Consider the following 12,464-nt stretch of genomic DNA (forward strand, 5'->3'; position numbering starts at 1 on the left):
TGCTCACAATGACGACAGGCAGGTAAAAAGGCAGCGCCTCTTCCTGCGGTCATCACTTCTTGGAAGTGAGATTGTGGCAGATGAGGTAAGATGAGGCTTTTCTCCACTGCATACTGCGAACTGTTGATCAAGCTTCATGTTTGTTAGTCAAATAAGACCAGCAAATAAGAGAATGTTTAAATTTGCCTTCCTTTAAACAGGCACGCAATGTGTGCAGCAGAGTCACAAGACAGAAATTCAACTGAGAAGAGCCAAGTGGTAAGAGTTGCTCCTTATGAATACAAAAGTTCATGCATCTTCTTGGACATAGGTGGTCTAGCGCAAAGCCTGATACTGTTCACGTGATAAACGGGCAGGAGGGGGCAAAAGAAAAAACAAAAATGAAACGCTGCAGATATTTGCGGCTCTGCTTACCTGCAGAAGAAACTACAAGCTCTTCAAGTGATGGTGTCAGAAGCATGCAGCTAGCTCTCACATGCACTTTCAGGGAGTCTTTAGTGGCAAAGAGAACCTCTAGTAATGTAGGCCAGTGAATATTAGTCACCACAGAGAGCGAAGAACTGAAGCAGCTTCCAGTCCTTTCTCTCGCACTCCTCTTCCTTCCTTCCCAGCATGGCCATAGAACAAAAAGCAGCTAAGCCCTTATTTTGTCCCTTCCTCTGGGTCCTGGGAACTAGACTGCAGCAGTTTGGAAAACGCGTAGGCTCGAATGAGTTACAGCCCCCACAGGCAACACGTTGGTCCTTCTCTCATACTTTGTCTGCTCTCCCCTTCATTTAAGCAAGTTAACTTTACAAGTGGCCAGACAAAGTTAAGAAGTACAGTCAGCAAAGATGGTATGAAATGCTAAAGGCCAGTGAAGGCCAACTCCAAATCTCGTTGGCTTTTCTTATTCCCCCGATTTTCTTCCTGCATTTTCGTAAAGGCTAAGAAGGCTCTACGAAGCCCAGGAAACAGTTCAAATTACTGACAGTTTCAGATATGCAGTCTTCACCAAGTATTTTACATAAGAATGAATTGCCATCAGCATTCTGTAGTGATTTAAGTGACCATGAGCAAGTGGGAAAAGTGGTTTAAAGTCAGGCTGAGGCCTAAAGTCAAATTCTTTGCTGACAAGCGCACATGTCACAACAGAATTTCCTTCATGAATACCCTTGGGTTGCAGAGACCTTGCGCTTCTCCTGTGCTTCTTCCTCCCTGTGAAATACTGAAGAGCACTCAAATCCTGGTTAAATATTTGTCTCCAAACAAAGCAAGCAATTTAAAAATTCCTAACAACCCAACAATACAGACTGAAGCTCAGTCTGAAATACAAGCTATGTCATGAGGTACCTGTTGCATTGGCAGGGCACGATGGAGCAGCCCGACTTGACTGCGCAGAAGGGCTCTGTGAAGCTCCTCAGGGAGAGATGGGAGTCCATCAGTGCTCCGACACCTGGCCTGGCGCTCCGATGCCTGCCAGCCCCATGGTCCCTGGCACCAGAGAAAACCAGCCGTGGCAGGACCATGGAGGAAGTCCCGGCAGACAGCGGGAGGGCGGAAGTGATCAAGGAGGAGCCCCTGGACAGCCCTTACCAGATTGAGACCTTCCCCATCACTGTAAAGGAGCTTCAGAGCCACTTTGAGATCCTGGGTGGCATGAAGGTGAGTGCAGGAAGGTTCTGCAGTTGGAAATGATTCCCGCTATATCACCGAGGACTTGTGATTGTAGCACTTTTGTCACCACGAGGAAAGCATGTGCAACTATGCCAAATAACCTTGTTTTGCAAGGAGACCACAGCAGATGGAAAGTGCAATATACTGCCAAGCATGATGGTGCACTGAACTATCAGCTAAGCAGCACGCAAATTCACAATTCTCAACCTGCAGTCCCACAGAAATTTACCCTAGAGCATTCTGGAGAACACTACTGCCAGAACAGCACCCCCTTCCAATCTGCTGCCTCTTCATATCCTTTCTGCCCCCTGAAAACCCTACCTGTCTCCTAACAGTAGCTTCTAACTCAAATCCCCTCGATGTCTTCCAACAGGAAGCAGAAAGTGGGAGAAGTTCGCTGCCACCAGCACTGACTAGTCAACCTGGGAGCCATACAGACATTTCTCTGATGGAGTCCAGAGTGAAAAGGGGGAGGGCAATCTTTGAGAAGATGTCCTCAGGAAATGGACAGAACATCAACACTGAAGGTTAGCCTTACCACTTTGGTCTCATTTCTCACTTTAGTTCAATGCACTTGATCTCTGATGAGACAAGGGGCAACCACACTTATATCAGAGCAGCCCCTAGGCCTCCCAGGGAGAGAATGTGATGTTCTCGTCAATGCAAAACAAGCTTTCCAGATTTCTTCATTTTGTCTTTTGTATTGTGGAGGAGTGACTGATGCCCGTTAAATACTTTTGGAACAAACCACAACAGAATGGTGTCTTATGTTTTGAGAAGATAACTTTTGATGAAGACAACCTCAAATTACAAATGTGGTATCAAAAATATGGGCAGCATTCATCAATTATGAAAAAGTAGTATCTTCATTTTCTCGTTTGGTGAAGATAGTTTGGATTTGGTGATGCATTGCTTTGGTAGCAAATAACTTTTATTTGTGGCTTTCTGGTTTCCACAAATTGAATGCTCCATACTTGATGTGTTCTAAAGTAAAAGTATGACACAGTTGCAAAAAAGGTGGCAATACTGTTCATTTTGCCTACTGCTTTTCTTTCAAGATTTGAAACACATGCACCCATCTCCCTCTCCCCAACTATGATGTCTGTTTGTCGTTTCAGTGGGTAGTTGCAAACCTGTAGGAGGACTTCCAGAAGAGAACCCTCCCAACACTGCCAACAAGCTGATGGACTTCCAGAAGAATGTCTACTTGAAAGAAAAAATGGCTCTCTATCAGGCTGCAGTTTCCAAGGCAGAGAGCAGCAACTGCTTTGCCAATGTAAAATACCAGTGTCTCATTATCTTAATTCTACATTTGCTTTGCACAGGGACAGATCATAACCATCTTTATTTCTACAAGCAATCTATCAGATGGATCATAGTGTGGATCAAAATTTAAATTCAAAATTAGGAAACCTATGTAGCAAACATAGTCATCCATCAGTCTCTGTCTCTACCAAATGAGATTTTTTTATGCTATATGTCTTTGGTCTTTTGGACAATCCCCAGTAATTCATGGAAGTACTCCTCCTTTTAGTCCATCTTTCCCTGAACTTCATGTATGAAGACCATAGTTGTGAGAGAGATCAAAAACACGCTTATCCTATTTGCTCATGATGACAAAACAAGGCAGCTTCTTTATCACAAATATTCTCTACTGCCAAATAATAAAATCATATTCAGGAGCACAGTGGGTTTAGAGCTCTTGACGCTCAAACTAAAGAATTTGAAATTACCACCTTATAAAATAGCTCAGGTATGGGTGCTCAGGTAGCCCAAAAGCCACCTAGTGGAAGCAGCCTTCTGAGTCTAGGTGTTTTTAAATTACGTAATTCCTGCCCACCGGCTTCTTTATTTCCTATTCGCCCTTGCATATTTGGAACAGATTCTGGCAGTTCTTTGGGCTGAGAAGGTTCAAATTCCCTCCTCCTGACACTGCAAACAATGCTGCAATTAGCTCTCTCTCCCCAAAAGGAAGAACTGCAGGAAGCCTGACCAAACCAAACCCTGTTGAGAACATGTGAACTGCTTCATTTATGCTCTAGAATACCTTGTCTTTTCTTGTTGAAATGCATGGTATCTTCTTACTGCAAATGGAAAACACCTGGCCTTATTTGATCACTCTAGACTTCAGAGGAAATCAAGTCCTGTACTGTGCCTGGTGGTCTGGCTGCAGTGAGGAAACAGTTTGAGAATGGGCAGATGATCCCTTCAAGGACCACTTTTGCTCGCTCCCAGCACCAGCACAAATCTGCACAGGTAACAATGGCATTTTTAATACTAAAAAATGAGGTCTGCCCTGCTAAAGAGCTCAAGGGAAAAATACCATTATTTGCTTCATTCCAGGATTGACCGTCCTTGGGGGTGTTTAAAGAAAGGTTGGACTTGGTGCTTAGGGACATGGTTTAGTGGGTGACACTGGTGGTAGGGTGACGGCTGGATCAAATGATCTTGGAGGTCTTTTCCAACCTTTTCTGTGATTCTGTGATCCTCTACTATCCTCCTTAAACAGAGAAGACATGGAAAAATTTGCACCCCATTTTCTTTTCAACTTGCTAGGGTGTTAACTCTATACCTCCTCATGTTGTGTGGCTCTCTCAGCTGTTATACAGACTCAAGCTTGCATGTGTATGTCATGCTCTGACTTGCCCTCCTTGAGCCTCACCTATCTTTGACAGTTCAAACTTCCCAGCACATGGGTTCCTTGTGGTGCTTGTAACCCGATAAATCTTCATGGTACACTACCATAAAGGAACTGTTTGGGATTACACCTCTTAAAATAGAATTGATTTGTGACATCCCTTCACAGGCAGAAGCAAAAATCCAGATTACTGTTAATTATGCGATTATTTGTATTTGTCTTTAGGAGACCTCAGGTACCACTCAGCTCCCAGTATCAAGCAGCACCAGGGAAGCTGAGTGCAGTGGAACAACCTCCAAAGAAGGCCCAGCGGAAGCCTTTCAAAGCCAAGAGGTAACTTTATCAATTAACAACTATATCATTCGGCACATATACCGAGATGCCGATCCTTATTTGCTTTGCCTCTTACTCCAGCACTACTTGGTACAGTAAGATCATGATGTTCTGCTGACAGCCTCCTTCCTTTGGCAGTGCAAAACAATGATTTTAGAACAGTGTCCTGTACAATGTTGTTTGAATGTGGTAATGAATGGGGCTTCCCATTCATACTTTTCTGTGATATTTAAGACAGCGGCAGAAATATGGAAAATTCTTACATGTTGAACTAAATCCCTCAGTAAAGTGAAGGTTTTGTGCACAGGTTTCTCTCGGGGAGCAAGTGACTCCAGAGACAAACAGGGCTTCTACGTTGACACAGGATACTGATGAAGCAGGTAAGAAGTAGCTTGAGAGTAAAGGCTCACAAAAAAGCACGATGGACCAAGTTCTTGGCAACTGTCTTTACTTCCACAAGAGCAGTGGGACTGCTCTTAGGATACAGATACAGGACATTGCTCCAAGTTGTTCAGTGCCTCCATCCTCAGAAAAGCACATTCATTGATCTCAGTGGGACCTAAGAAACAGGTTTACATGTTGGTACACAGAGAGGAGTTTGGCATAAGGAGGTAGCTTCAAATATGTGCTGAGCTGTTGGAAAGAACTGGGATCTTTGAGTTGTCTGAAGACACACGCAAACGCTTGCCCCTGTGTGGTGCTTTTACTCTGGTGGGTGACTGAGCTCCACCACAACCGCTCTCTCACTCCCCCTCCTCAAAGAGGAATGGGGAGAAAATATGATGAAAAGGGCTCAAGGGTTGAGATAAGGACAGGGAGATCACACAGTAATTATTGTGATGGGCAAAACAGACTCAGCATAGGGAGATAGTAAGATTTATTGCCTACTACTAACAAGCTAGAGAAGCGAGAAACAGAGGAAAGAAACCAAAAGCACCTTCCCCCCCATCCACCCTCTTCCACCTCCTCCCCCCGAGCGGCGCAGGGGAACGGGGGAATGGGGGTTATGGTCAGTCTATAGCGCTTCTTCTCCGCCGCTCCTTCTCGGTCACTCTTGTCCCCTGTGCTGTGGGGTCCCTCCCACGGGATGCAGTCCTTGCTAAACTGATCTGACGTGGGCTGCCCACAGGCAGCAGCTCTTCAAGAACTGCTCCAGATATGGGTCCATACCATGGGGTCCATCCCTCAGGAGCAAACCGCTCCAACCTGGATCCCCCATGGGCAGCAACTCCTGCCAGGTCACCTGCTCCTGCGTGGGCTCCTCTCCACGGGCTGCAGCTCCGGCCCGGGGCCTGCTCCTGCGGGGGCTCTCCATGGGCTGCAGCCTCCATTGGTGCAGGTCCACCTGCTCCACCGTGGTACTCCGTGGGCTGCAGGGGGACAGCCTGCTTTACCATCGTCCTCACCACAGGCCACAGGGGACTTCCGCTCCGGCACCTGGAGCACCTCTCCCCCTCCTTCTTCACTGACCTTGGCACCTGCAAGGCTGTTTCTCACTCCTCTCACTCTCCCAGCTGCTGTGTGGCGCAGCGTTGTCTTTTTTTTTTTTTCTTTTTTTTTTTTTTTTTCTCCGTCTTAAATATGCTGTCGCAGAGGAACAAAACAACATCACTTACTGGCTCAGCTCTGGTCAGCAGTGGGGCCCTTACCAAACATGGGGCAGCTTCTAGATCCTTCTCACAGAAGCCACCCCAATGGCCCTCTGCTACCAAAACCTTGCCATGGAAACCCACTACACCCTGTATAGACAAATTTGTGGATGATAAAGGCTCAATTTATAGCCAAGCAGAATAGGCCTGGAGACCATGAGCACACGGCTGAGGTGCTGCTTCTGCAGTCTAGTCATGGTATTAGAATTCACGCCTTTGGTTAACACAAAGACCTCAGTCCACCCTGAGCCCTGACATTCAGGCAATTCAGGTATGGCAAAACAGCAGGCAATAACATGTCCCTCAACAATTCTTCTGTCCATTTTTTATGTATTTCCTCTCCTCATATTGTTCATTGTTCAGTCATTTTTTTTTATTTATTTATTCTTTCCATTGCAGTAAGCTATGCAGCTAAGAACGAGGAAGTCCCAAAGATTTCCATAGATGTTTGTGATCATGAGTTGGAAAGGACAGCTCAAGAAAAGGCTATTCCCAAAGACAGAGAGACTGCAACATCTGCACAAGATGGAAAGGTCTGTGCTTTAATTAAGGGTATCTTCCTGTTTAACTTAGAAGTGTGTAAGATTAAAATTGGTCCGTCTCATAGAGTTTAAATTTCTATTTTCACTATGTAGTTGCAATTAAAAATGTAACCTGTGAAAGTGGTGGGAATATACAGCGTTTAGCAATCAGGGCACACAAAGTATTATCTAGTACAGTCTGTAATTCAGCGAGTACTTCTACTATGTGACAAACACAACTGAAAGTAGAACTCAAATACTTCTGCTTTTCTTTTCCTTCTCTGCTGAAGGCAGCCTCTTCTTTCATTGTTTTCAGTCTCTAAAAGTATATGTTTTCTGTCATCAGTTTGTCAAATGCAGAGAAACCATCAGCTTGAGAACTGAAGAGAAGTGTCAAAAAGGTGAGGGCTATCCAGACCAGACAATTCAGCAGGCACAGATGAGGGAAGCACTATGGCAACCCAAAGGCTCAATGACATCTGCTGCTTCCCGAATGAGAGCCATTAATGCAATCATCAAGAACCATGCACATTCTGTAAGACGGCCACATCACCAAGGAGCTGCTTTTCTGCCAGTTCAAAATGTCTTTGAAGGAGAAAATCCAAAGTCTCAAAGAGGTGAAATCTGTCCAGAGGAGATGCTTCCTAAGCCTAAGGAGCTGCAGATGAGGGAGCCACTGAGACAGCCAAAAAGCAAAATCACTTCTGCAGCTTCCAGAATTAAGGTTATCAATGAAATCCACAGGAATCAAAAACATTCTCAAAGACATCCAAACCCGCAAGGAGCTGCTTTTCTGGCAGAGAATGTGCAAGGGCTCAAAACGAGAGAATCCAACCTAAAGAACAAAGATGCAAGTGTCACAGTCTGTGTGTAATGCACAACAAGTGTACAATAAAAAGAAGAAATGACTTAAAACTAACAGACTTGTCTGAACTTTTGTTGTCTGTCTCTCTTGTTAGGAGTCTCAGCAGTCTTCCACCATCTTTCTTTGACAAAGGCATGTCTGACAATAAAAACTGTAAAAATCACATTTTATAATGTCCGTAGCATATCTGGACCATACCAGCGTCCAGATTGCAGGTTACCACCACAGAATTGGAGATCCCTGATGAACTTTGTCACAATGAAGCAAAATCTCCTCATTATCCTATCCCAGTTCAAAAAATAGGAGGTGCGTGATTTTTCCACTTTCAAAACATTACAGTTAATTGAACACAAACAAACCCCTCAGATTGGTAGCTATCCATTCATAGATAACAAAACGAACACTGCCACTCTAACAAAAAATTATTTGCGTGGCCCTGGTTCAGTTAAAATATTTCACAACATGTGGCTTACAGTAACTTGTAATTTTCTGATATTTGTATCTAGAAACTGCACTTTCATGAGAAAATGAGATATGCATGCTCTAGCAGGACAGGTACAGCAGGCTAGGTATGTTTTTGAAATCATTTTTAGCATTAAAAAAGAGGTTACAAGCCCAACAACCGAGTATTTAGAAGGGCTGCTGCAGTCATGATCACGACCTGTGAAGATTACCAGACCTGCTGGTGTGCAAAGAAAGCAATTGTGTGGGCTCCTTGGGATTGGGTAACACCCAAGGACGTGGAGGCCTGCCTTATGAGAACTCTTCTAATCCAAATTACCAGGAGTAAACCAAATGTAACTATATCCTACAGATGACTAAACAATTACAACTAGGAAAGCAAGTATACATTGCAGGAGTAACACAAATATGTCTCACAAAAGCTGCCTGCTCTATTAGCCTTATCTCCTCACCTGCTGAGCAGCTTCAGGAAGTTGTAGAAAGCTCAGCGGAAGATCACAGTGTCAGAGATGTATGACCAGCTGCAAACAGTAATTATGCATAATGTAATTAAGCATTATGCCAGCCCAAACACTAAAATTCCATCCACTGCGTTCAGAAGGAACACTATGACCACTATCATCAAGGGTCATAAAGGTTCTGAAAGGCACCAAAACTGGCGAGGAACTGTTTTTGCAGTTCAACATTTTTCCAAACAACAGAATCACAAGAAACGGAACAACCAGAGGGCCCCAGCTGTGCCCTGTGTTTCTCTCTTGCTACTCCTCTTATTATTACAGCTTTCAGACTTTTGTTAACTAGTGCAAAATCAGAGAAGTTGCTGGAACAACTATCATTGATTTTAATGAGCTTTTGTATTAGCCCAACAATTTATTAGACCTTAACAGAGAAAAAAAAATAAACTGATTATATTTTGAGATGCTGTATTTAAATAATTGGTCAGCCAAGGTACATACTAATAATTACTTAAAATGTCACGGAAATTTAAAGTTTCCACTTCATTTGTTTTCCACATTAAACATGGTTGATAGAAGTGATCTATACTTTAAAAGTATATAGTGTGTAGTATACCAGCACTATTGATGTCAGTAAGTGTTCTATGATTAACTTTAATGGGAAAAAGGTTTCACACTACACTGTAAAATTAAAAAGACATGCATGCTCTTTAACACATTATGACTCACAATTTAATGGTTAAGTATTTCTCTCTTGAATTGCTGTTCACTTTGAAGGATCTGTGGCCCAATAAATTATTTACTTCAACTGTGCCTATGGATGCTTCAGTCTTTTTATGAAGCTAATTCAGTTTTTTTTATATGGTTTCAGTAATTCATTAACGTACAAAGGTATGTCAACTATGCCACTTTTGGGATAGTACTGTATTTCCTTGTGTTGTGGTTTAACCTGGCTGGCAGCTAAACACCACACAGCCGTTCACTCTCCCTCCCCCTCCCTCTCTGGGATGGGGGAGAGAAACGGGAAAGTGAAGCCCGTGAGTTGAGATAAAGACAGTTTATTAAGACAGGAAAATAATAATAACAATAATAATAATAGTGATAATGATAATAGTATTAATAATAATAATGTGTAAGAAACAAGTGATGCACAATGCAATTGCTCACCACCTGCTGACCGATGCCCAGCCTATCCCTGAGCAGCCGGCCCCCCACCCCGGCCAGACACCCCTATATATTGTTTAGCATGACGTCAGATGGTATGGAATACCCCTTTGGCCAGTTTGGGTCAGCTGTCCTGGGTCTGTCCCCTCCCAGCTCCTGCTGCACCCCTAGCCTGCTCGCTGGCAGGACAGAGCGAGAAGCTGAAAAGTCCTTGGCCTGGTGTAAACACTGCTCTGCAACAATTAAAACATCAGCATGTTATCAGCGCTCTTCTCATCCTAATCCAAAACATAGCACCCTACCAGCTACTAGGAGGAAAATTAACTCTGTCCTAACTGGAACCAGGACACCTTGTTATACTGAATGATAGCTGGTTTATTTATTTTGAACCTTTGTAAGTGGAGTCACATTGCTTACCATTAGGACATTTAGCAGAAAACCTGTTTTTTGCTTATCAGAGAGACCTCTAGATGAAAAAAAAAAAAAAAAAAAAAAAAGTAGATTAATGGCCTTAATATGTCACTGTCATAGAAGTCAGCCAAACCACAGTGCATTCTTTAATGGAAGAAATATCTGTTATTTTCTTTTCAAAATACAGACATAAATATAGTGACAAAAACAAGGAAAATAAACAAACAAATAACCTGCAACATCACAGACCAAAGCTGGGATCAGATCCTCAGCAGGTGTGAATTTGCATGCTTCATTAATGTTGACAGCATTTATGCTACCTGAAGAACAGATGTCTGATGTTCCTCTGTCTATAGTTGTTTCAGAACCACGGTAGGTTTTTGCTCTGGTGTTGACTTTATTTTGCCTTTTATCTATTTATTTATTTATTCTTTCTCCATTTGTTTGTTTGCTTGTTTTTACTGACTGGATATCGTAATGTTTGTTCTGTTAAGTCTCTTGGTCACTCCGCCCAAGACAGCTCCTGACCACCACATCTCCCACCAGTCCGTCACTGTTTGTGAACAGAGGGTCTAGCGGGGCACCTCCCCTGGTAGGCTCTCTAACCAGCTGCATCAGGAAGCTATCTTCCATGCTTTCCAGAAACCTCCTAGACTGCTTCCTCTGGGCTGTGTTGTGCTTCCAGGATATGTCTGGGAAGTTGAAGTCCCCCACGAGAACAAGCACTGACGATTTCGCAACTTCTGCCAGCTGCCTGTAGAACTCCTCAACCGTCTCCTCGTCCTGGTTTGGCGGTCTATAATAGATCCCCACCAGGATGCTTGCCTTGTTGGCCTTCCCATTGATTCTAACCCACAAGGACTCAAACTTATCATTCCCAGTCTTGAGTTCCACAGCATCAAAACACTCTCTAATGTAGAGAGCCACACCACCACCCCTTCTGTGCTGCCTGTCCCTTCTGAAGAGCCTATAGCCAGACATTGCAGCACTCCAGTCATGGCAGTGGTCCCACCAAGTTTCAGCCCTAGGGGCTGCTTTTGAATGGCAGGGGAGGGGGCGCTGCTGGCTCTGCCTACGCCTCGTCAGCCACCCTCGCGAGGGCTGCTGGGTCCTGGCGGCCCCCTCGGCTCCCTCAAGTGGCCTCAAAGCCGGAAAAAAAGCCCTGCACACCTCGATCCTTTGCTCCACTGCAGAATGTGTTTTCCCTGGAGCCAATCGCGTCAACGAGATTGACAGTTATCATAGAGTTATCATACACTTATTAGCTTTATTACGTATAGGCTTATAGTTTCTTGTTTAACAAAAGCAACAAAGTACAGTGCAACGATCATTACAGCTTTCTTCTTCATCACTGTCCCTTAATTTCTCCTCTTCCAGCCCAACTTCCTTCCTATCATGGTATCACAGTTACAGATAGATGAGGGGAGTTATTCACAGTTCCCTTCTTATATCCAGTTTACCTCTGCGTCAACACAATATCAGTGGCAAATATAGAAGAAATATGTTTTTCCGTAGCTTCTGACTATCAGTAAGTGACCCAACAAATATTTGTTGACTGGCTCTCAGAGGAACAGATGTGTCAAAACCAGCATTTTCCTCTTGTCACTTCTAAACATCACAGTGAAGACTAGAAAAACTAGAAAAACTCGCATGAGATAGGAAACCTGGTGCCTATTGAGCTGTGAAAAGAACAGCCATTAGGCAGCTTGGACATTTCTGCCAAGCCAGCAAAGTATGAGACAAAAATTCCATTAAGCAGTTTATAACCATACACCTCTTTCTTCCCTGCCCTTTCTCCTCCTCCTCCAAGCTTCTTATAACCAGCAATTCTGTTCAGTGGAACACACTGTGGCCTCTCTCAGAGTACAATTCACAATGTTTATAACTGTCATCATTTCAGTCTCTGTACTTTGTGTTTTTCCATCTCATAATATTTCTTTTTTCTAGGTCCTTCTCACCCTGCAAAAGCACTAGTGTTTATAACCTCTCTGGCTACACTGACTGACTTTGTCATCAAAGGTTTTCATAGTATCCTTAATGACCTGTTCGGAAGAATCTTGAAAACATTCTGACATAGTAAGTGTTATGCTGAAAATCTACTGTTATCTTAACCTGTATGTGCAGAATATTGGCATATTAAGTGCTTGGTCACTGACTGAAGTGATGGGCTCAATTTAGTAAATTCTTCAAATATATATATATATGTATATATATATTATTTTTTTTGAGTGATATTACTTTTTACTGGAAAACAGACACATTAATCAAAAAATCTGTGTATTTCTTAGGCTGTGAATTGTTGGAAACTTC

The 12,464-nt window shown here is 43.4% G+C and overlaps 1 protein-coding gene and 1 long non-coding RNA gene across 2 annotated transcripts; one reads left to right on the forward strand and one right to left on the reverse strand.

Annotated features, from left to right (window-relative positions):
* The first annotated feature begins 27 nt into the window (after positions 1–27).
* On the forward strand, positions 28–7,962 carry LOC106035336 (uncharacterized). Its single transcript, XM_013180052.3, has 10 exons — positions 28–85; positions 201–258; positions 1,348–1,644; positions 2,030–2,183; positions 2,775–2,932; positions 3,781–3,912; positions 4,520–4,627; positions 4,935–5,007; positions 6,676–6,809; positions 7,144–7,962. Exons 1-10 carry the CDS (start codon positions 81–83, stop codon positions 7,669–7,671), a joined length of 1,647 nt encoding a protein of 548 aa, XP_013035506.3. The 5' UTR covers positions 28–80; the 3' UTR covers positions 7,672–7,962.
* On the reverse strand, positions 7,572–11,609 carry LOC136790472 (uncharacterized). The gene is made up of 3 exons (XR_010830453.1): positions 9,747–11,609; positions 8,577–8,645; positions 7,572–7,632 (listed from the first exon to the last, which is right to left on the reverse strand). It is a non-coding gene; the product is annotated as an uncharacterized lncRNA (long non-coding RNA).
* Positions 11,610–12,464: the final 855 nt, after the last annotated feature.

Source organism: Anser cygnoides, chromosome 3, assembly GCF_040182565.1.
Source record: "Anser cygnoides isolate HZ-2024a breed goose chromosome 3, Taihu_goose_T2T_genome, whole genome shotgun sequence".
Taxonomy (NCBI): Eukaryota; Metazoa; Chordata; class Aves; order Anseriformes; family Anatidae; genus Anser; species Anser cygnoides.